General features: G+C 47.3%; 3 protein-coding genes across 10 annotated transcripts; 2 read left to right on the top strand and 1 right to left on the bottom strand.

The window, feature by feature from the left end:
- Positions 1–261: 261 nt before the first annotated feature.
- On the top strand, positions 262–7,452 carry LOC110191611 (helicase ARIP4). Of its 5 annotated transcripts, none has more exons than XM_020962498.2 (8): positions 262–621; positions 1,162–3,534; positions 3,595–4,202; positions 4,267–4,465; positions 4,525–5,251; positions 5,316–5,430; positions 5,489–5,725; positions 5,781–7,452. In XM_020962498.2, the coding sequence occupies exons 1-8, from the start codon at positions 599–601 to the stop codon at positions 6,581–6,583; spliced, it is 5,085 nt and encodes a 1,694-aa protein (XP_020818157.2). In that variant the 5' UTR covers positions 262–598; the 3' UTR covers positions 6,584–7,452. The 5 variants fall into 5 exon arrangements, with proteins under 5 accessions (XP_020818157.2, XP_020818158.2, XP_086684029.1 ...); XM_020962499.2 differs by having other exon boundaries at positions 265–600; XM_086827903.1 differs by lacking the exon at positions 262–621 and adding an exon at positions 705–861.
- Positions 7,453–7,550: 98 nt separating this feature from the next.
- Positions 7,551–16,019, bottom strand: enok (histone acetyltransferase enoki mushroom). Of its 3 annotated transcripts, none has more exons than XM_020962415.2 (5): positions 15,432–16,019; positions 13,983–14,851; positions 13,833–13,922; positions 8,909–13,772; positions 7,551–8,846 (listed from the first exon to the last, which is right to left on the bottom strand). In XM_020962415.2, the coding sequence occupies exons 2-5, from the start codon at positions 14,843–14,845 to the stop codon at positions 7,641–7,643; spliced, it is 7,023 nt and encodes a 2,340-aa protein (XP_020818074.2). In that variant the 5' UTR covers positions 14,846–14,851; positions 15,432–16,019; the 3' UTR covers positions 7,551–7,640. The 3 variants fall into 3 exon arrangements, with proteins under 3 accessions (XP_020818074.2, XP_086684026.1, XP_086684027.1); XM_086827900.1 differs by lacking the exon at positions 15,432–16,019 and adding an exon at positions 15,167–15,400; XM_086827901.1 differs by lacking the exon at positions 15,432–16,019 and adding an exon at positions 15,167–15,371 and having other exon boundaries at positions 13,983–15,093.
- Positions 15,833–22,534, top strand: gek (serine/threonine-protein kinase gek). 2 transcript variants are annotated; one of them, XM_020962597.2, is made up of 11 exons: positions 15,833–16,010; positions 16,950–17,168; positions 17,230–17,501; positions 17,568–20,483; positions 20,543–20,819; positions 20,889–21,317; positions 21,380–21,586; positions 21,644–21,829; positions 21,888–21,981; positions 22,056–22,255; positions 22,314–22,534. In XM_020962597.2, the coding sequence occupies exons 1-11, from the start codon at positions 15,983–15,985 to the stop codon at positions 22,412–22,414; spliced, it is 4,929 nt and encodes a 1,642-aa protein (XP_020818256.1). In that variant the 5' UTR covers positions 15,833–15,982; the 3' UTR covers positions 22,415–22,534. The 2 variants fall into 2 exon arrangements, with proteins under 2 accessions (XP_020818256.1, XP_020818257.1); XM_020962598.2 differs by lacking the exon at positions 15,833–16,010 and adding an exon at positions 16,364–16,784.
- Positions 22,535–22,536: the final 2 nt, after the last annotated feature.

The raw sequence follows: 22,536 nt of genomic DNA, 5'->3' as shown, positions 1-22,536 counted from the left end.
TCAATTTAGAGATCAGATAAGAAAATATATAAAGGGTATGATCAAATTAGATTAATAAATTCTAATGTACGCCGAACATCTACATATGTAAATAAACCCAATTTTACGTTTGAAGTAAAAATTTAAAATGTAAGAATAAAAATAAATAAGAATAAAATAAATTGCACTCATGTTTTTATTATAAGACGTAAATTGAATACCCTCGCACCTTATAAAGGTTAAGCGAAACACATATTGTTTCTTTCACTCACAATTAATGATGATATAGTCAATCTGGCCACACTGGCGCACATCATGCAGCTTGACCGTTTAACAGGGCAGGACTTTTGTTCATATCTATGTAGAAAACATTAATGAAAACAGCGAGAAAATAATCGAGAATAACATTTAAAATTTATATAAAAACAAATCGAAGAGCTTAGCCCTGGAGAAGCGAGTGTCGGTCGCGATAAACCGAGAATCTCAAACGCGAACACCAATCAAAAGAACCTACTGAAAGTGCATATAGAAAAATATCCATATGTATGAAATAACAATAATTAAGAACCTGTGTTGTTAATTCGGTCGCTTACAAATCCAATTCCCCGGCTTTATGTAAATGTACGTACGAAAACACAAAATGTACGTAAATACGTGAATACTAACTATACGATGCAACTGTAGAGAAAAAAAAATCGGCTCAGCTAGTTTGTGTGCATATATACATAATTAAATTAGTTTTGCCGATTATAACTCTGTCCATCCGATTTGTTTTGATGAATCCTTACTATGTTGAACGGTGAGGGGTGGAGGAGGGCGGGGAACACATCAAAGCAATATTTCCGGCCCGGTTACGAGTTCTGTATGTACTTGCATATATTGGTATGTAACGTACCTACCTATGTAAATATGTCTGATAAGTGTCAACAGCCAAGCGTTTATCCAAACCGACGTACATAATCGGTGATGATCCCTTGGAATCTGTGACAGAGGCCGAATTATATGCCAGCTTATGTACTCGTGTATGTATAATTGGTACCAAGAAATCACCAGATCCAGTTTTTTTACAACGCCCCTAGCGATGGGCTTAAAGATTTGTTAATTGCTTAGGTGACCTTTGTTAGCGATGTGAGATAAATCGTGTTGGCGTTGTGAAAACCTAATTTGTCCATATTTTCGCAGGGATTCGTCACAGGAAAATATGGAGGAATCACCAAACCCGAACAACTATGGTGTTAACCAAAGACTACAGAAGCCAGAGGGATGGCTGCCCAACGTGGGCGAGTATCATCCATCGCTGTTGTTCCCGGAGGACCCGCGGAGGTATTTCCACAACCCCCCGCCTCCGCATCCGCCACCGCACCCGCTACCGCTACCGCCTGCAGAGCCGATCGATGGAGGAGCCGCCCACATACCCGCTAAACTGCCAGAATACGGCACAGAGATCAACCATCCGGTCGAACCCGATCGAGTCACAGCCGTCACAGTGCCGCCGCCCCCGCTGCAGTTGGCGCTGCCATTGCAACCGCCACTGGTGGCCGATGTGGCCACCAAGAACACAGTACCTTACGGACACAAGCGAAAGAATTCGGTGGCCGACGAACAGGCGGCGGCAAGCAAGAAGATTAGCCTGGCGGCCGCCGCTGCCGAGGCCGAGAAGAAAAACAGCCACCTTCGCAAGAACATCCGCGACGTGATGAACGAGAACAATCTGGACACCACAACGCTAGCGGCTCAGAGGGAGGAGTCAGAACGCTTGGCTCGCGTTGCTGGTCAACAAAAGTCAATGCGCGAGATCCAGAAGCAGGTGGTGCACAAGCAAATCTTCCGCATCCTGCAGCTGGACGAGAGCGAGGGCATCGAGAGCTGTTCGGTGTCAAACCACGCCGAGCACCACCCGCCCGTCGATTTCCCCGAGGACGAAATCGCCTCGGACACGTTCGACGAATCGAACAGCAGTAGCCTCAGCGGCGGCAGCCTCGGGGACGTAATACACAAAGAGGCGAGCGTCGAGCAGCCCAGCGAGGTGGTCACGATCGACGACAGCTCCTCCGACGACGACTGCATACTTCTCTCCGAGGAGGAGATGGAGGAGGATGACGAGGACCTGAACGAGTCGGACGACGCCACCAACAGCGGCATGCACGTCAAAGATCTGTACAATGTTCCTGACGAAAACGGGCAGGTGGTGGTCAACATGGCGCACCCGGAAGGCGAAGAGACCCTGTACCTGGCCCCCCAAATAGCCAAGGTAATAAAACCGCACCAGATCGGCGGGGTGCGCTTCCTGTACGACAACATCATCGAGTCCACACGAAGATTCAACAAATCGAGCGGTTTCGGGTGCATTCTCGCCCACTCCATGGGTCTGGGCAAGACGCTGCAAGTTGTCTCCTTCTGTGATATCTTTCTGAGACACACCTCAGCGCGGACAGTGCTTTGTGTGATGCCCATCAACACGCTGCAAAACTGGCTGAGTGAGTTCAACATGTGGATTCCGCGCTACTCCGCGGACGGCAATGTGCGTGCCCGCAACTTCGATATATACGTCCTGAACGATCAGCAGAAGACGCTGACAGCGCGGGCAAAGGTTATCCTCAACTGGGTCCACGAGGGCGGAGTCCTGCTGATCGGCTACGAGCTGTTCCGCCTCCTGGCCCTCAAGCTGGTGAAGACGCGCAAGCGAAAAGGCAGTGTTATGCGGCCCGACGGTATGGACTCCAGCAGCGATCTCATGAACTTGGTGTTCGAGGCGTTGGTGAAGCCAGGCCCAGACCTGGTCATCTGCGATGAGGGACACCGGATCAAGAACTCGCACGCCGGCATCTCGCTGGCTCTAAAACAGATCCGGACACGACGCCGCATTGTGCTCACTGGTTACCCCTTGCAGAACAACCTGCTCGAGTACTGGTGCATGGTGGACTTCGTAAGGCCCAACTATCTGGGCACACGCACCGAGTTCTGCAACATGTTTGAGCGTCCCATTCAAAACGGTCAGTGCGTGGACTCCACTCCGGATGACATCAAACTTATGAGATACAGGGCGCACGTTCTGCACTCCTTGCTGCTTGGATTCGTCCAGCGGCGCTCGCACACGGTGCTGCAAGCCACCCTGCCGCAGAAATACGAGTATGTTATCCTGGCGCGAATGACTCCATTCCAGCGAAAGCTCTACGACACGTTCATGACGGATGTGGTGCGCACCAAGGCGTTCCCCAATCCTCTGAAGGCCTTTGCGGTCTGTTGTAAAATCTGGAATCATCCAGATGTTCTGTATAACTTTCTAAAGAAATGTGAGACTGATTTAGATTTAGAAATCGACGAAGATCTTTCCAAGAGTGTCGTCCCCTCCACACCAACACCAACAGTTGTCGAGTCGCCCCATAATGATCCAGCCGTAAATGTAGCCTCGCCCCTGAGCGAAAGGAGGAATAATGGATCCAGCGAGCCCATCAATAACATTACTAATATTGAGCCCCTGCCCAAGGCTGATAATCAAACGTTATACAATATGCCAACCTCCTCTGATCTAAACGCAAAGTATTTAAATAAAAGGTAAGCATCCTGTAGTAATCAGCCTATTCATCATTTCTACTTAAAAAAAAAACTTTCCAGCCCCAGCTTCTATGAGGAGAAATCAGAGCCCCTTAGCTATGGGGCCTTTGGTGGCGAGACAAAGAACAACTATTGGATGGACTCCAGTATTCTGCCCAAACCGGGATGCGTTGAGGTCATTAAGCAGACAGATACCAACATGTCTAACAATTTTGAGAGTATTACGACATCGTCGGAAATCGTGGATCTGGACACGAACGAGATTAAGACCGTGGAAACGACCATACAATCCTCGTCCTGTACAAATAATCAAGTAGACAATGATTGCAATTCAAATAGACCCAGTGAATGGAGTTCCCCGGGCATTAAAAACGCTGCCGGTATTGCCGCCGCAGAGCCTTTTAAGAAGTTGCTGAAGAGCAAGCGGAATGATGAGTTTTCCTGCTCCTGGGCTGTCGAGCTGATGCGGAACTATGTGCCTGGCCTTATCTCAAATTCGCCAAAAATGGAGATTTTCTTTTGTATACTGGAAGAGAGTATGCACTTGGGGGACCGCATATTGTTATTTAGCCAAAGTCTGTTGACCCTAAACCTACTCGAGGTCTATCTAAAGTCTAGTTATGTTCCTGGAAGCAATCAGCTTTGGACTAAAAACACTTCCTACTTCCGTAAGTATATCAGTTAAATTTATTAATAAGTATAATGATAACTAATTGGAAATACGATGTTTAGGCTTGGATGGCTCCACTTCCTCGCAGGAACGGGAAAGGCTAGTCAACGAATTCAACTCAAATAGTAGTGTTAAGCTTTTTCTGATATCAACAAGAGCCGGCTCGCTGGGTATCAACCTTACCGGCGCGAATCGCGTAATAATATTTGATGCCAGTTGGAACCCTTGCCACGATACGCAAGCTGTATATAGGATTTACAGGTAAGGCTTAAGTTATTCTGCATGACATATGAAGTCCAACTCAAAACGATTCATTTCAGATATGGACAGACAAAACCGTGTTTTGTGTACAGAATCGTCATGGATAAGTGTCTGGAGAAAAAGATATACGACAGGCAGATCAAAAAGCAAGGCATGTCAGACCGCATTGTTGACGAGTGCAATCCCGAGGCACACCTTTCGATGAAGGATATCACGAATCTGTGTCATGACTACGACTCCGATGAAGAAGTGATCGAGGAGGTAAGCAAGCCAGCGACGGTGGAGTCGCCTAGCAAGCCGAGCTCGCCAACGGTTGAGGCTAGTAAACTATCCCCCGACGCGGCAGATGAGCCTAGCAAGGCAGCAGATGAATCAAATAAGTCACCACTATCATCGGATGAGTCGAAAAAGCCACCAGAAGACGACAAAAGTGCGTCAATGGATGTGGATGAGACCAAGGCACAAAACGGCACCGGTATAGAAGTGCCAGTTAAAAACGAAAAGGATGAGGAGGTCCCGACACCCAAGGTTCATGCTGACTCTATAATAAACACCATTCTCGAGCTGCATAAACATTGTGTGACAAAAGAACCGTTTTTGCACGAAAGCCTTCTGGTAGATCAAAAGGACCGAAAGCTGTCCCAAGCCGAAAAAAGGCAGGCTCATCGCAGTTATGAGCTGGAGAAAAAGGCTGCCGTCAATCAGCGTTTTACCTATACTCCTGCAAAAATGCACTACAAGATCGTTAACAACGATGGAACCGTAATCACTAAACCCATGACACCGGTAAGTAGTTAGTGCAATACTCAGTCGAAATATATTAAGAGTCGTATTCTTCACGCCCACACAGCAAATGAAGACACATACGTCAACCTCAACAGGAGGTGGACGCACAACACGCTGGATTCCCGCTGACGTGTGGCAGAGACAGGGCATGACCGCCCAAGAAATGACCCTGCCACTTGGTATATCCCATGTTGAATTACAGCTTAGGTCGTCCGCTAATTGATGTCCCTTTTACAGATGTTGTCATTCCCACAAATTCGGCTGATAAAGCCAATATAATTCTAAAGGCTGGACAGCGTGTAATGGTCCTGAAGTCGGCGAAGGGAATCTACATGCAGCTGGACAGCGGAAAGATCATAGCCATAAGGACTACGGCAAAAACAGAAGCGGAGAAACCAAATAATAAGGACGATGTCATCGACATAACATCCGACTGTGACACTGACACCGCCAAGCCACAAACACCAGAAAAAGGTAAGCAGAGTAGGGTATTAAACTATAAGATACAATGTTAATTGTTTTGTTACAGATGTGAAAGATCTGACTGCCGATGACGAGCCACAACATATCGCAAAGAACAAGGAGTCCATTGCGCCAGCAACTACTGCAAGCCGGCCAGAAATGTCGGCTAGCGAAAAGCGAAAGTCCACAGAAAGCACGCAACAACAACACTTTAAGCCGCAATCACAACCAAACAATAGTTTGGCCTCCACATCAAATCCACATCAGATGCCTTGTGACTTGAACTATGCACAGCCGTCACAACACTCTCAGCAGCAGACACAGTCACAACAACAGCCGCAGCAACAACAACCGCAGCCACAGGCGCAACAATCGCAACAGCAGCAGCAGCAACCATTGCCGCAAACGTATAAGCATCCGAATCACCTGCCGCCGGCTGTTAGCGAAGGTTACAACAATGCAAGTAGTAGTAGTATTCAGCCCAATGTGCCACTTCCGCCGCACCCAAGCGATACGACGGACAGTTCGTATTTCCAGACAGTACCCAAACCAAACCCCTTCCACCAGCCTTCCTATCCACCCCAATATTACGACTATTACGACAATAAGCATAAGGCCGCCCCACCTGCCTCCAGCTACCACCTCAATAACTACACTTCGTATGGCAATTTGAACTTCGCGCCGTATCATTCCAATCTGCACCCACCCGCAGGCTATATCAGTGCTCCGTCATCGTACGCCAACTCGAATGTGTTTCCCAGACAGCACTGGAGCTCTGCTGTGAATGCGCCAGCGTCCAGCGAACCTATACGGCAGCCCTCGTACATCGGCAGCACCACTTATCCCATAAACGAGTGGTCGTCGCAATAGCAACTGTAAATAGAGACTTTGATGGTCCCATATCTCCGGTGTCCAGTTGAGGGCGGAGCGCCACTCTAACGAGCTCAAATATACTCAGACTCCAACTTGTGACTAATTTATATGATTTATTATTAGCTATATTTATATTCGACTTGAGTATTTAATGCCTTTCTGTGTAGAAAGTATTCCGTTTTATTATTTGTCCCTTAACATTTTATTCAATGTACTCCGTCTGAGAAGTAGAATGTCTAATAATAATAGTAGGCAATTCAAGCGATCATCTGTTGATCAATAAACCACACACACAATGCTTCCTATACTTATAAAATTTAAATTTTATCTCAATGTTAGTGTTCTTGTGGAAGTACAATTTTTAAGTCGTTTGTATGATTTATGCAATGAAATTATACTTACTTGTCGCTTATGTGTTACCCTGACTGGACTACAGAGCTCGGCCTTTGATTCCCTACCATTATTTCTCTAATTAATTTATTATAATATTATAGTAAAATGCATGACTAATTAATTAACTACAAATAAGTTATTAGTTTTCATTCTGGAGTAAAAACAGACGAAATCTAAATAGATATTCATAGAGCGTAACCTACTGTTTAAGCCAATCGTTCTACCCAAACTGTATTTTATTTAGAAGCCCATGAATAGAAAAAGAAAAACTCATACGAAATATCATTAAAAAATTGGTCTCTCTTTTGGTAACGGGCAGCAAAACCCGAAAATAAACGAAAAGAAAACTAATAAAAAAAAAAGGAAAAACATTGACATTAGTCTAGATAATAGCACACATTCGAAATAATTAACAAGCTTTGATTAAACATTGTTAGATCTAAGCAATAAAGAAAAAGTATTAAACATCACAACACTATAACATTTCATTTTTGAGCTTCGTTCACAACATAAGGTCACATTCGACTGTTCCTCTTATTTCACGCAACTTGGGGTAAATTCAACTTATTAATTGACATTATATATAGATTATTTATTTACAGCACACATTTATATATACAAATCATACTCAATACAATAACATATAAAATGTGCGCATCTATTATCTGCGAATAGAACCATTGAGAGGCAAATAGGGGGAATACGTGGGATACATCGGATTGGAGGGAGTGCCTCGCTGCAGCACGCACGCATCCTGGTACTGAGATTGCATATTCATCATTTGCATCGGTATCTGCGAATTGGGATAGTCGCTTCCCGAGCTGTAGCTTCCAGTGGGTGGCGATTGCTGCGGTGACATTCGATAGCTATTGATGGCCCCATATGGCGCCATCAGGTTCGGACTGATGTGCACGTTGGTGGTGGTGCGATTGTTGCTGCCGCCGCTGCCCATGGGCGCCGAGGTGTGCTGCACGGGAGCGGATGGGGTGTTTCGTGCCGTATTCCTGCTCGTGTTCTGGGCAGACGTAATGGGCGTTATGTTCATGTTGCCCGGATAATATTTGTGGTACTGCAGCGGGGCCACCTGTGTCTGCAGCATGTTGGCATGCGGCGGCGTGGAGATGTTCCTGTTCTGCATGAGCAGGTGGGGCGGCGGCGTCATAGAGTTGGGTGGAATAGGATGATGCGGTGAAGGGGCCAGATTAACTTGCGCTCCCGGCGATGTGTTGCACGGCTGGCTCTCCAGGCAATTTGTCAGCTGTTGCAGCTTGGACAGGCTGCACAGAGAGGCGGTGGTGCCCGTGCTGTTGACGGCCGCCGATATTGAGTCCTGTCCCCCCGTTTGCCGTTGTTGGTCATTGCCGGATGAAGGCGGGCCGCCCAGGGAACTGGATACTGGCACCCGCGGCGCATTCTCTGTGGCGGCAGGCATGTTGTTTTGCAAATAGAAATTGTTGACGGCGCACGCTGACGACGGCTGCTCGATGCGCTGATGGGTGTTGGGGAGCGAGTGCATTCGCTGCTGGATAACCGCCGGCATGCTCACGATGTCATAGTTCGTGGGATTGGCCGAGAAGTTCTGGCTGAGCTGCGGAATCGGCACATAGTCGATTGTCTGCATATTTTGCTGGTGGCCACCGTGCTGCGAAAACTGCAAGTTGTGCAACGACTCTTGGTGGGACTTGGAAATATTTGCAGTGGCTCCTCCGCCCCCCTGTGGAATCTGATGATGAGTATTCGATGTGGTTGTAGGCGGTGCTGCGTTCTTCGTATCCCGCTGCTGCTGGGCAGTATTTCCGCTCCGAATTTGCTTGGGCGTGGTGGCCCTGTGTGAGGGAGTCGTCGGTGAACTGACCGCAATGTCCGCCTTTGGGATAATGAAAATGATTTAGTTAAATAAAAGTTAAGGAAGTTTACACAAACTGTTACCTGAGCATTCAATTTCCTGGCTTGATGTTGTTGATGCTGCGGATTGTTAAGTAGATTAATGTTAGTCGGGGACTCTGCCGACAGATTCATATTCAGGCTGTTTTGCTGCTGTTGCTGCATATGGGAGTTCTGGATGGACATGTGCATGGGCGTGGTGACTGGCTGGTTTTGCATGGAGCAATCGGAAAACTGCCGGTGAGGCTGATGCATATGCACGTTGGCAGTGGCAGCGATCTCTTGGGAGCCGTGCGAAATGGCACTGCCGATATTGGCCGGCGACTCCATGTTGATCTGCGCATTAATACCGCAATCGTAGTGCTGCTGCATGGTTGCATTCGCCGACGGCTCTGTGTTGTACACCAAATTCGGATTGACATCGCTTTGGCCACCGCCCCCGGTAACCTGCAGGTTGGTATGCTGACTCGGAGGAGCATGCTGTATGTTGGGATGTTGCCCAATCTTATTAAGCTTTGCGTCGCGCGAAATAACAGTCGTCGGGTTCACGCCATGCTCGGATTTTTGCTTAGCAGGCACAGTCCCTGGGTTGGGCATCAGGACTGTCGTTTCAGCCGGATTGGCATTACTTTGGCGCGGCACTGAGTTCTGGGAATTTGCCAGGGATTTCATCTGCTGCGCCTGCGCCTGCTTCTGCTGGGTAGCAGCAGCACATTTCTGATTGTAAATTGCCGCCGCCTGGTTGTTGGCCGCATACTCATTGCAGTGCTGGACATGGGCATCTTCGCGAGAGGCGCTGACCACGTTCGCGCCGCTGGACACCACTTTGGACTGGTGCTCCTCTTTCTTGCCGCTGCTCTTGCGCTCCACCTTGTGCTTCTCCTTGGTCTGGTGCATCTGATGATGGTGCGCATGCTGCATGGCCAAGTTGGCGGACTGGTAAAGGTTCTGCGTAAAGTTGTGCGTGTACGCCATGGTCGTGGCCAGATCCTTGTGGAACTGCTTCTGGCCCTTCTGCGAAGCGGGGTCCAGGTGCGAAAGGTTGTAGCTATAGTAGTCCCACTGCCAGTACTGCGAAGAGTGGTAGTTGGGCATTTGGTTGATGGGAAACTGGGAGGGAATCGAGTTCTGCAGCTGGGCGGCGGCGGCGTGATCGTTGCTGCCTTTTAGCTGCATCTTCTCTCGGATGGGATGCACTGCCGCGGGCATGCGTGCACTCGACTTGACCTCCTCCTCCTTGACTTGCACCAGCTGATGGTCTGTCTTGATAACTTCTTTCTCGGGAACAGCGATTTTCATCTTGCTGGCATCGTACTTCTTGTCACCGCTGTTGACCTCGGGCTTCACAACCGGAGGATCCGACAGCGTCATAGCCTTTTTGATTGCCTTCTCCTTGATGTCGGCCAATGGCGGAGGCTGCTGATCTGTCTTTTCCGGTGTTATCTTGTCCTGCGACTTTGGCTGCACCTTAGGAATCTCCACTGTCGATGGGACTTCCGCACGATGATTGGCAGGCGGATTGATGGTAGCGGCTTCTGCTTTCTTTGCCTTTTCCACTTCCACCGGCTTCTGTTGAACTTGAGCCACGAGGGGCTGAGCGGGAAGCACAGTCTCAATGGGTTTTTCGAGCTGGACTGGGACACTTGGACAAGGAGCATCGGGCATAGGTACCACTGGTGGCGTAGCCGATGAATCTGGCGACGACTTAAGGTAGTTTAGATTAATCTCAACTTTTTGTTCACCCGGTGACTTCTTGATATTTTCCGTGTTTACAAGAATCGGATTCTGTTCGGGAGCAGGTTGTGCAACGACCATGACGGCGGGTTCCGTTTTTTCGGGACTCTTAGGCTTAGGCTTGCTTTCTGGTAGTTCGGGCACTTTGACTTCCTTGATGTCTTTTACAGACTCCACCACTTCTTGGGAGGTAACTTCTGGCCTGTCCAGGGCATTATACTTGACCTCTTCCGCGTTGTATGACGTTTTGGCGTCGGAGAAGACAGTCTTCTTGGTTTTCTTCGCCACAGCATCGAGCACTTGCTCGGTGATGCTGCTGACTTCAACCGGAATCTCTATTTTGGCTGAAGTTTGGTTCTTAGATGGACTCTCAACTGTCGCCGGTTTGATAGATTCCCTTGGTGGTTCCTTCGCAGGAGTACTGATCAAATTTTCGGTGTTTTCCGCAGAGGTATTCCCGTTGAATTGCAAGTCCTCGCTGGAACGCTTGCCGTTCGATTGTTTTCCCCTAAGTTTGGGCACAATATTGACTTTTTTATCGACGTGGGACGACGCCGTCTTGCTGACCTCCCGTGCAGCAGCAGATTCTTCCGATGACTTGGCCTCAGTTTCCTCGGCGTCTGCTGCTGCCTCCGACTGCCTCTGCATTGGCGCCGGATTTTGATCGGATGCAGTGGCACTGGTCTCCAGAGTTCGATCAAAATGTTTTCGCTTGTTGGTGTGCGGAATGACGTCGTTGCGCTTGGCCAATCGCTGGGCTCGTTTGGTTAAGTGTTCAGAGAGTTCCTTTGCGGACTTGCCATCGGATGAGTCGGAGGAGTGCTCACCAAACGACTGCTCCTCCTGCGCCGGCTGCGCTGGAGTCATCATCTTGCATTTCTTTGACTCGCTCACAGCGGACTTCAGAAATTCTTCGGGACAGGCGCGTTTTCGCTGGCCCTCGCGCTCCTCAACTAGTTTTTCGGAGCTCGGCACACGATTCTTTGCAGGAGCAGCCTCGCCGCTCTCTTGCTGGCTCACCTTTGGAATGGCCGCCAGGATAGGCTGCTTGTTTTCTTCGGTGTTCTCCTTGTGGTCGGACTTTCGCTCAATTTGATTGTTCAAATATTCGCGATTCGAGATTGGTTTGATTATGTTGGGTAGCTTGGACACGGACAGCAATGGACTCCATCGCAAGCAGTCGGCTTCGATGATTATTCGAGACTTGCTATTAGCCATTTTGTTGTGATGACCCACCACCTTTTTCCAGTCAATTTTCACATTGATCTGATACCGGATGTCCCCGTCATTCTTCCTTAGCTTGATGAAGTTGAGCAACTCAAAGGCCAGGGCAATATCGGAGATGGCCAGGCCGGTCTTGATGGCGATGTCCTTGAAGGTGATCTTCGACTGATTGCGGTACTTGTACAAGTACTCCAGCACGACGGATTTCCAGTAGGAGAAGTAGGATAGCCGTCCTAAATCGGAGAGCGGCTTCTCCGGCGTTCCCAGCTGTCCCTCCTCACGACTTAGAAGGTAACTGAAGTCGATCAGAAACCGTCCGTAGCCTTGGCGTTGGTACTGTGGCATTGTCAGGATGCAAGACACATTGTACTTTTGCGTACAGTGCTTCTCCTTGGAAAAGTAGCCCACGAGATGGCAGCCGCTTTGGTCGTTCTTTGTCAGGATGTAGAACAGAAAGGGCTCCACGTCGTAGTAGAGCGTTTTGTGGTCGAGAAAGAATTTGGCCAGCAGGCACAAGTTCTGGCAATAAATCTTGTTCACATTGCCATCCACCTCGAACACAGATATATTTCCCTGTCGAAATATTTCAGTGCCTGGCGGCTGCTTCCAAATACATTTGTTCTGATGCCTGTCCAGCACCGAGCGACTCTTGGTATACTTCAAGCAGAACTCACACAAAAACAGCTTCATGAGCCGGGCGTACTCCTGGGGAAAGGGGCTGGAATACCAGGTCTCAATGTCCCATTTACCAATTTGAATTGACTTGGGACTTTGCGTATTCTGTCCTGGCTTTCGGCCTACATCGTCAGCCAGTTTCTCTATGTGATTGTTGGACATCTGAACGACTGCTTTGTGAAGAACCTCTTGGTATAGTTCCACGTCCGTTGCAGTCACGCCCGGCGGCAGGGGTTGATTTTCAAATGGATTGGCTCGCTTTGCAATTAAATCATCATCGTTATGGCTTTCCGGCTTTTCAGCGTCGGCTTCACTCTTAGACTCCCTACTCCGTTCGATCTCCTCGAGGAGTTGTACCTTCATTACCGTCTCTTCGGTAAGATATGGAATGTCATCTTCATCGCCCTTTTCGTACGACTTTCCCGCCTCCAACGGCATGCTCTTCAGAGGAACAATCTTCTTCTTTGGCCCATTGTTGGCACCTTGTTTTTGTTTTATGGTCATGACACTGGCTGCGGCTGTGGACGTTGAATTAGGGGCCACTGCTGGCGTGCCTCTTTGAGTGCGATTATGTGCTGGTGAGGTGGCAAAGCCAATGCCCTTCGCACTGGTGCTGTTGTTTTTAGATTTCACAAATATGTCAATCGGATTCTTAGCCACCGCCGCAAAGCCCCAGTTGTTCTCACCGCCGGCCGTCGCATCATTGCTGTCCGGCGAACTTAGTCCTGCGTTGGTGGCATTCAGTTTCGCGCAGCTCTGCTTCTCGTTCTCGAACATTTTCCCCTTCAGCGTGCTGCGGTCGGTGTCGTAGTCCTCCTCGTCGTTCTCGTCGTCGCACTCCGAGCTGTCACTGGAACTCTCGCTGGAGTCGGAGTCAGAGCTGGACGATGTGCACGAATCGGAGGATGTGCTCTCGTCCTGATCGTTGTCATCGCAGCCCCTATTGTTATGCTCGTCGTCCTCGTCATCATCGTCTTCGCTATCACTAGACGAACTCGAGGATGACAGATCGGAAAAGGTACGCTTTCGAGTCTCCTGGCTGGCCAAGTAGCCTCCCTGTACAATTTGCGACCTCCTCTGCTTACCCGGAAATTCAAACTGATCTTCGCTGTGATTTAGCTTCCTCGAGTTCAAGCCCGTGCCCATTTTTCTTCTCTGTCCATTGCCGCCGTCATTGTAAACGCATAATTTTGAAGTCGACGGACTATCAGAGTTGCCTTCCTTCTTTATTATTTGCCGCTTATTATGGGAATACCTATCGGAGGAAGCTGTCATCCTGAAATATCCAATTTTAGTTTAAAAAATAACTTACTTTTAGTGTATAAAGAAAACGTACCTCTCGTTGGCAACCTCCATTTTTATCCTTGAATTGTCTCTTTTAAGCAACTTTGGATTGTCTATACTTTGTTTGGAGCAAGTTTTACACCTGAAAGGGCCAACGTAGTTATAATTGTGAAGAGAAAGAGGATGGATATAAGGGCTTTACCTGTATGGATGCTTCGGCTTCTTGTCCGGTATCGTGTCGAGGCACGTCAAGTGAAAGTGGTCCTTGCAAACGAAACACTGCAGCAGGCAGGGTCCCCGGTTGCGCATTTTGCAGACGGCGCAATCGGCGCAGTTCTGGCAATCCCAGTTTGTGCCCTTGGTGACGAGCATGTAGAGCAGCACATAGGACTGGGACTTGCACCGGCCCGCGATATTGGCGCAAGTGGTGTGCAGCGATATCCCGCATTGTTTGCAAGAGCTCAGCGGCTCGGGAATGCCGTTCAGGTTCTTCTGCGCGTTTCCGGAGCAGTGGGTGCAGCTCTCCTCGCCCTTTATGACCACGTCCGATGGAGGCGCACATTTCCGCGGCGTTGTCAGTGACTTGCCCTTTTTGTAGAGCTTTCCCTCCTGGATCAGAAAACCGGCGTCCACGGCCTTTTTGATAGACGCCTTAATCACTGCCTTGAAGTCGACATTGGGCGATAGGTCGATGCAGTTGAACTTCTGTATATAGTTCTCAATACTCTTAATGGTGGATCCCTCGCACTCGCCCAGATCGTGCACTGCCTTAGCCACCAGCTTGTACAGGTTGGTGTTCTTGTCCACCTTGACGCGTCGCTTGGCCATCGGCGCCTTGTACGAATGCAAGCCCTTATTATACACCTTAATCACAGCTCCCGACTCGACAGCCTTCTCCAGCTTCTCGGCCACAATATCCTCGTGAAACTTGTGGTGCGTGCCGATCGCCTGGCAAATCCGCTGCACGGAGGGCCTCTGCTTTTGCGACCTGATTTTCGAGATGGCCTCTAGGATCCATTGCTTCCACGTGTCCATGTTTATTTCATGAGCCGACTCCCTCATCATGGCTTACTAAAAGTCACATATAAACAGGGTTACTTGATATATCAAAGGTTTTTCGTTACATTAGCATAAACAAATACTAGCAATTAATTGTTGCTCCAATTGGTGACACTAGGTGTCAGAATCCTTCAGATATAATAAGCAAATAATAACTTTTTCAAGCTGCACAAGTTCATTCGTCACGCATCCTACAGATGCATCTCAATCTCGATGAATGTATATTGTATCTGGACCCGGTTGACACTATTCATCTGAGAAATACACTTCGTTAATCGGCTTTAATAACAAGGCATTTAGTAGATGATGAAAATTTGCTCACGCTACATTTTAGTTTTCACTGTTGACGCGAATTTCACTCCGGTCCGACGCGCAACTTAGCTGCAACCAAAATTTCATTTCGTACGCGCCGCAAAATAGGAGAAAACACCGAAATACATCAAATGCCGACACAAAATCACTGAATTTCATCAATCCGGGACATTTCCGCACAACTATCGTCCATTTTTATGTACCAAATAATTCTGCTAACACTGCGCATACACACATATTTAGATACATAGCGAGCGTATGCACGCTTGGATGTACATACATTTATTTAGGTAGTCGTGAAAGTAAGAGCCAATATATTCCAAATAGCGAATATAAATCCACTCCTCATCAGCAGTTCCACGCTGCGCGCGTATGCAGACACTTAATATCTCGAAAACAATAACAAATGTTAATTTTGCAATGAAGTTTGATCGCTATTGAGTATTAGATGGCTTTGCGATAGAGCTTGTCGATACATCGATGTTCCAGAAAAAAATAAACATCGATACGATAGCTTGAACAGCAAATGCATAATCGATATATCGATATTTTTACCAACATCATTTTATTACAATCTCTAAGAGTACACACAAAAAAGGAGGCAAAATATTAAGTTCAACTGTTTTCTTTTTAATTAAATATAAAGTCTTTTAACTATAGATTATACTCGGAAAGTATGGCAACGCTTCCCGATTAAACAACAGTATCGATCTATCGTTTTTCGATGAATTTTGTTAAGCATCGATTGCCCTGATGCCATCACTAACTTCGGCGTTTTGTGTGTTTCTTGGATAAAAATGATTTAATACGAATATAATAACAAATAATACAATGGAATACGAATCTTCCGAATTCAGTGGTAATTTCTAAAGTTCGTTGTCATCGCGTTCCGGCCATCGCAGGGGCCGTTTATAGTTTGTTGACGCATTTGTTTTTTTTTGCACACTTGTCAAGAAACATACATACATATCCCATATAAACAATTATTTATTTATATCTGTGCGGAAGAACCAACAAACATACATATAAGTACATACGCTTAGACGTGTTTTGTAGATACTTATATTTAATATACTCCTGCACGGGGGGTCGGCGGCGCCGTGCATGTGTATGTAATACCCCGCATACATATTTGAAAAATCGAAATTGGTCTGATTTGGCCGAATATGAATTGTAAATACAGATCTCCAATAAGAAACGGTGTTTGTGTGTGTGGGTGTACATATATGAATACGTTTCCGTGTTTAAAATTGAAAACTATTACAATAAGGGCTTCGTTTTTAGCCTTTTATGCCTTTTAAGGCCAGTCAGTGGGTTTGTAGCCATTCACACTTGCATTATAAAGCACAAAGACACTGTGGGGCGACGACGGCGGCGGTGTTTCCACACGTTTCGGTCCGGTCCCCATGATAACCTCCCCGTTTAAGCTGAATTTTTACCCCCCCGAGCCACATTTTGAGTTGGAAGTGGAAGGAGCCAGGTGATTACGACGACGGCGTTGGGTGCGGCATTGTTTTGGGGCTTGTGTGCAGTTTTATCGCCAACATTTGCGTTGAATATGCCATTCTGTTGGTGTGGAAAAGCCATTAACTAGGTTTTTAGTCCAAGGAGGACATGGCCTTATCAAATATGGGTTAAGTTTGAGTTTGCATTACATATTTTTAGCTATTTTCTATTAAATGTTGTGATATAGGATGCATTACATAAATATCCTCTTTAAATAGTACTAGTGTCCGAAGTCACTCTTTCTGGTATGTCACCTAATAATGGTTATTCATACTTTTCCATGTACTTGCAGAAATAACTACGGGAAGCTGCAAAAAAAGGCTCACATTTCTAAAGTATATCCTAAGCGACACATCGAGCGATCAGAAATGGGCATCCGAATTCGGCGAGGACACGGAAGGGCATCAGTTTTCGTTGGATTATTTGTTGGACACCTTCATCGTCCTCTATGACGAATGCAGTAACTCTTCCCTGCGAAGAGAAAAGGGAGTCTCGGATTTTCTCAAACTGTGTACGTAATTACCAAACCTTATTTGTTTTTTTTTATTTACCTATCATTTATTACGTATCAGCCAAGCCTTTTGTGCATATTGTACGAAAACTTCGACTTAGCCGCGATGATTTTGATATACTCAAAATCATCGGGCGTGGTGCCTTTGGGGAAGTGTGCGTGGTGCAGATGATATCCACGGAGAAGGTGTATGCCATGAAGATTCTGAACAAATGGGAGATGCTGAAGCGGGCTGAGACCGCCTGCTTTCGCGAGGAGCGGGATGTGTTGGTCTTCGGGGATCGCCAGTGGATTACGAATCTACACTATGCCTTTCAGGACAATATAAACTTGGTAAGGAGAATAATAACTTGATAAGCTGCGTTTATACATGATCAATTTGTTTTCCCTTCTTTTCAGTATCTCGTAATGGATTATTACTGCGGCGGAGATCTTCTGACGCTGCTCAGTAAGTTCGAGGATAAACTGCCTGAAGATATGGCCAAGTTCTACATCACAGAGATGATTCTGGCCATCAACAGTATTCATCAGATCAAGTACGTTCACCGGGACATCAAGCCAGACAACGTTCTGCTCGATAAACGGGGCCATGTGCGACTGGCGGACTTCGGCTCCTGTCTCCGGCTGGACAAAGATGGCACCGTCCAGTCTAACGTGGCGGTGGGCACGCCCGACTACATTTCCCCGGAAATACTGCGGGCCATGGAGGACGGCAAGGGACGCTATGGAACTGAGTGCGATTGGTGGTCGCTGGGCGTGTGCATGTATGAAATGTTGTACGGCGAAACACCGTTCTACGCGGAAAGCCTGGTGGAGACATATGGCAAGATAATGAATCACCAGAACTGCTTCAACTTGCCGTCACAAGAGACTATAAATTACAAGATATCCGAGACGTCACAGGATTTGCTGAGCAAACTGATTTGCATACCCGAGAATCGTCTTGGTCAGAATGGAATCCAGGACTTTATGGATCACCCGTGGTTCGTGGGGATCGACTGGAAGAACATAAGGCTTGGGCCAGCGCCATATGTGCCGGAAGTGTCGAGTCCTACGGATACTTCCAACTTTGATGTGGACGACAACGATGTCCGGTTAACGGACTCGATGCCTCCCTCTGCTAATCCCGCCTTCTCTGGCTTCCACTTGCCCTTCATCGGCTTTACATTTTCTCTGAGCGGCAGCAGCAGTTCCTCAGTGGACTCGACGAAGAAGAATCAGCAAAGCTCGGGCTTCGGGGATGATACCTTGGACACCATAAGTAGTCCGCAACAGATAGCTGCAGAGGCGTCAGTGGTCGATCTTGCAGTGCAGGAGAAACAGGTCAAGGCCCTCAACGAGCAGCTGGCGGCCTTCAAGCAGGAAAAGATCGAATTGACGAAGCAACACGGTGAGATTTTCGAACGCCTCAAGACTCAAGAAGCGGAGCTGCAGGATGCCATTTCTCAGCGAAATATCGCCATGATGGAGTACTCGGAGGTCACAGAGAAACTCTCCGAGTTGCGTAATCAGAAGCAGAAACTCTCGCGCCAAGTCAGGGACAAGGAGGAGGAGCTGGATGGAGCTATGCAGAAAAATGACAGCCTACGAAACGAACTGCGCAAGTCGGACAAGACGCGACGGGAGCTGGAGCTGCACATCGAGGATGCCGTCATCGAGGCGTCCAAGGAAAAGAAGCTGCGGGAGCATGCAGAGGAATGCTGTCGACAATTGCAGCAGGAACTGCGCAAGGGCTCTTCTAGCGTGGACACGACGAACCTTCCCCTAAGCATTTCCTCAGACATGTCGTCTTACGAGATCGAAAGACTGGAACTTCAGTTCTCGGAGAAGCTAAGTCACCAGCAGACGCGTCACAATATGGAAATGGAAGCGATGCGCGAACAGCTTGGCGAGATTGAGAACTCGAACTTGGAATTGGCCAAGGAGTTGCAGCAGACTCAAGACAGGCTTAAGTATACTCAAATGGAGTCAATTACCGACTCAGCCGAAACGCTGTTGGAATTAAAGAAGCAGCACGACCTCGAGAAGTCGTCGTGGTTCGAGGAGAAGCAACGACTAAGCTCGGAAGTCAACCTAAAGGCGAAGAGCCTGAAGGAGCTGCAAGCCGAGGACGACGAAATTTTCAAGGAGCTGCGCATGAAGCGAGAAGCGATCAATCAGTGGGAGCGCCAGATGGCAGAGATCATTCAATGGGTGTCTGATGAGAAGGATGCTCGTGGCTACTTGCAGGCGCTCGCCACAAAGATGACCGAAGAGTTGGAGTATCTAAAGCATGTGGGCACCTTCAACAACAACGGTGTGGACAATAAGAACTGGCGCAATCGACGCTCCCAGAAGCTAGACAAGATGGAGTTGCTCAACCTGCAGAGCGCCCTTCAGCGGGAGATCCAGGCGAAGGCAATGATATCGGACGAGCTAAGCAAAACCAGATCCGATTTGATATCAACGCAAAAGGAGGTGCGCGACTACAAGAAGCGTTACGATTCCATTCTTCACGACTTTCAGAAAAAGGAGACCGAGCTGCGCGACTTGCAGAAGGGTGGCCTAGAGTACTCAGAGTCCTTCCTTAACAAGTCCACGCACCACGGCCTCAGCAGCGCCTTCTTTCGGGATATGTCGAAAACCTCCTCGGAGATAATCCTTGATTCTGGCGAGAGCTTTGGCAACGAATCCAGTGGCGACAATTTTATCTTCCAGTCCGGCGGAAATTCGTCAGGCATGCTCTTCAACTACGAGCCCAAGTATGCTGGCAAAAACCACAAGGACACGTCCTCCTCAATGAAGGATGTGGTATCAGTAAGCGATTTGTCCAGAGAAGAGAGCGATCTAATGGTGAAGGAGTCCCAGAAGAAGGCTATTCACCAGTTCCTGGTGCGCACGTTCAGCAGCCCCACCAAATGCAATCACTGCACCTCCCTGATGGTGGGACTGACGCGCCAGGGAGTTGTCTGCGAGATTTGCGGCTTTGCCTGCCACACGATCTGTTGCCAGAAAGTCCCCACCACCTGTCCCGTTCCCATGGACCAGACTAAGCGGCCGCTGGGCATTGATCCCACCAGGGGCATTGGCACGGCCTACGAGGGATATGTGAAGGTGCCGAAATCGGGAGTGATAAAGCGCGGCTGGATACGCCAGTTTGTGGTCGTGTGCGACTTCAAGTTGTTCCTCTACGACATATCCCCGGATCGGTGCGCCTTGCCTAGTGTGAGTGTGTCGCAGGTGTTGGATATGCGGGACCCTGAGTTCTCCGTGGGCAGTGTGCGGGAGAGTGATGTTATTCATGCCGCCAAAAAAGATGTGCCATGTATTTTCAAAGTAAGTTTATAAATAGCTTTGCAGTTTTGAGATTTTGATAAATCCTTTTTAAATTTTAGATAAAAACCGCCCTTATCGACGGCGGCCTCTCGCTCAACACTCTTATGCTGGCCGACAACGAATCTGAAAAGTCCAAGTGGGTCATTGCCCTGGGCGAATTACATCGAATATTGAAACGTAACAGCTTACCAAATACAGCTATATTTAAAGTAAACGAGATTCTGGACAATACCCTGTCCCTTATACGAAACGCATTGTGTTCTGTCATTATATATCCAAATCAAATACTACTGGGAACGGAAGACGGCCTGTTTTACATTAATTTAGATCAGTACGGTATGTAGTCTGTTTTAAAACTAATTTAATTGTCAAATCTAATTTTAGAAATATGTGTATATTTCACAGAAATCGCTCGTATTGGCGAGAGTAAAAAGATTTTGCAGCTATGGTACATTGAGGAAGAGCAGATTCTGGTTATTCTTTGCGGCAAACAGCGCAACTTGCGACTATTGCCCATAAGAGCATTAGAGGCTAGTGATGTCGAGTGGATCAAAGTGATTGAATCGAAGAACTGCATATCGGCTTGTACTGGAATAATTCGTCGCTTCCCTAACATCGTCTATTCATTCATCATTGCGCTGAAGCGCCCGAATAATCACACACAGATCGTTGTTTACGAAATCAATCGAACGCGCACAAGACACCAAAAGACTTGCGAATTCACCATCGGCTACATGGCCCAGCATCTGCAGATATTGTCCGATATGCGACTAGTTGTGGCTCACCAGAGTGGATTCACTGCCTATTTTCTGCGTGGAGAGGCCACTGCCATGTGTAAGAGTTAATCAAACAATCAAATAGAATCTTTCTTAATATCTCTTGATGATTTAATTCAGCTTTGGTTCATCCTGAGAACCAACTATGTGCATTTTTGAACTACTCCGGCGTGGATGCGGTGCGAGTGATTGAAATTCTGTGCCCCAGCGGTGGCAACTTTGGGGAGTACCTGCTAGTATTCCAAACGCTGGCCATATACGTGGACTTGCAGGGACGCAAGTCTCGGGATAGAGAGATCATGTATCCAGCCTTTCCCACGTATATCAGTGAGTTTATTAAGCGATGTTATTAAGTCATATTATGTATATATTTACTCTGAACAGCCTTTTGTGATGGCCATTTGCTGGTATTCTCGGACACGCATCTGGATATCTTCAACACACAGACCGCTGAGTGGGTGCAGTCGATTGGTCTTAAGCAATCTCTTCCTTTGAACAATCTGGGTAACGTAGTCTTGTCTTCTGTGAATGACACGCCCCTGATTGTTTACCTGTCCAATATTCACACAAGTAAGTGCTAGGATTTTGATTATTAAAGAGTGTCTCCAATTGAGTATTTCATTTACAGAGGGCCTTCTGCAATATCGTGAGGGAAATCGAAAAGGAATGCCGAACATTAAGCGGAGATTTTCCATTCGAGAGATTAACAAAACTATCAAAAGGTAAGGTTTAGATTGAGGAATTTGACTTACACTCGATTTAACATTCTCAACCACTATATACTGTTCTGTTACAGCGATCGTAGATCAAAGATGATATCGGCACCAACCAATTTTAATCACATCTCTCATATGGGTCCAGGCGATGGGATTCAAAACCAGCGGCTCTTGGATCTACCGACTACTCTCGAAACAGCCGATCAGCAGGCCTGCAGTCCGATCATTCATTCGCTCAGTTCCATACCCCAAACCAGGAAATCTAATTTTCTGGAACAAGGCAAGTGTTACTTGAGTAAATATTTCAACATTTTTAATATCGTAATTTGTGATTTCAGTTGATGGAAACTCGGATGACTACGGCAATGATAACATAATCTCTAGAACGCCCAGTCCCATGGCATCGTCCTTTATGGACGGCTCAAGCAATAACGATTAGAATCAGTCATAAATCTCAACATATTGTAATTAATCGATTTTTTAAAGATAATACTGTTTGTAATAAACATATTTAATTTCTCGAATACGAAATACGAATACATAAATGAAACTGATAAAACC

The sequence above is a fragment of the Drosophila serrata genome, unplaced genomic scaffold (assembly GCF_035046125.1).
Source record: "Drosophila serrata isolate PLE 108 unplaced genomic scaffold, ASM3504612v1 contig_184, whole genome shotgun sequence".
In the NCBI taxonomy this organism is placed as follows: Eukaryota; Metazoa; Arthropoda; class Insecta; order Diptera; family Drosophilidae; genus Drosophila; species Drosophila serrata.
This window is presented reverse-complemented; position numbering and strand designations above follow the sequence as displayed.

Excerpts from the sequence above, each read along its gene's own strand:
- LOC110191611 (XM_020962498.2), top strand. The coding sequence starts at position 599 with ATGTACGTACGAAAACACAAAAT. Across the intron at positions 3,535-3,594 it reads GCAAAGTATTTAAATAAAAG|CCCCAGCTTCTATGAGGAGA; the intron begins GTAAGCATCCTG and ends AAAACTTTCCAG. Across the intron at positions 5,252-5,315 it reads TCACTAAACCCATGACACCG|CAAATGAAGACACATACGTC; the intron begins GTAAGTAGTTAG and ends ACGCCCACACAG.
- enok (XM_020962415.2), bottom strand. The coding sequence starts at position 14,845 with ATGATGAGGGAGTCGGCTCATGAAATAAACATGGACACGTGGAAGCAA. Across the intron at positions 13,923-13,982 it reads AAGCCGAAGCATCCATACAG|GTGTAAAACTTGCTCCAAAC; the intron begins GTAAAGCCCTTA and ends TGGCCCTTTCAG. Across the intron at positions 8,847-8,908 it reads CCAGGAAATTGAATGCTCAG|GCGGACATTGCGGTCAGTTC; the intron begins GTAACAGTTTGT and ends ATTATCCCAAAG.
- gek (XM_020962597.2), top strand. The coding sequence starts at position 15,983 with ATGGAATACGAATCTTCCGAATTCAGTG. Across the intron at positions 21,318-21,379 it reads TGGAGAGGCCACTGCCATGT|CTTTGGTTCATCCTGAGAAC; the intron begins GTAAGAGTTAAT and ends GATTTAATTCAG. Across the intron at positions 21,587-21,643 it reads AGCCTTTCCCACGTATATCA|CCTTTTGTGATGGCCATTTG; the intron begins GTGAGTTTATTA and ends TACTCTGAACAG.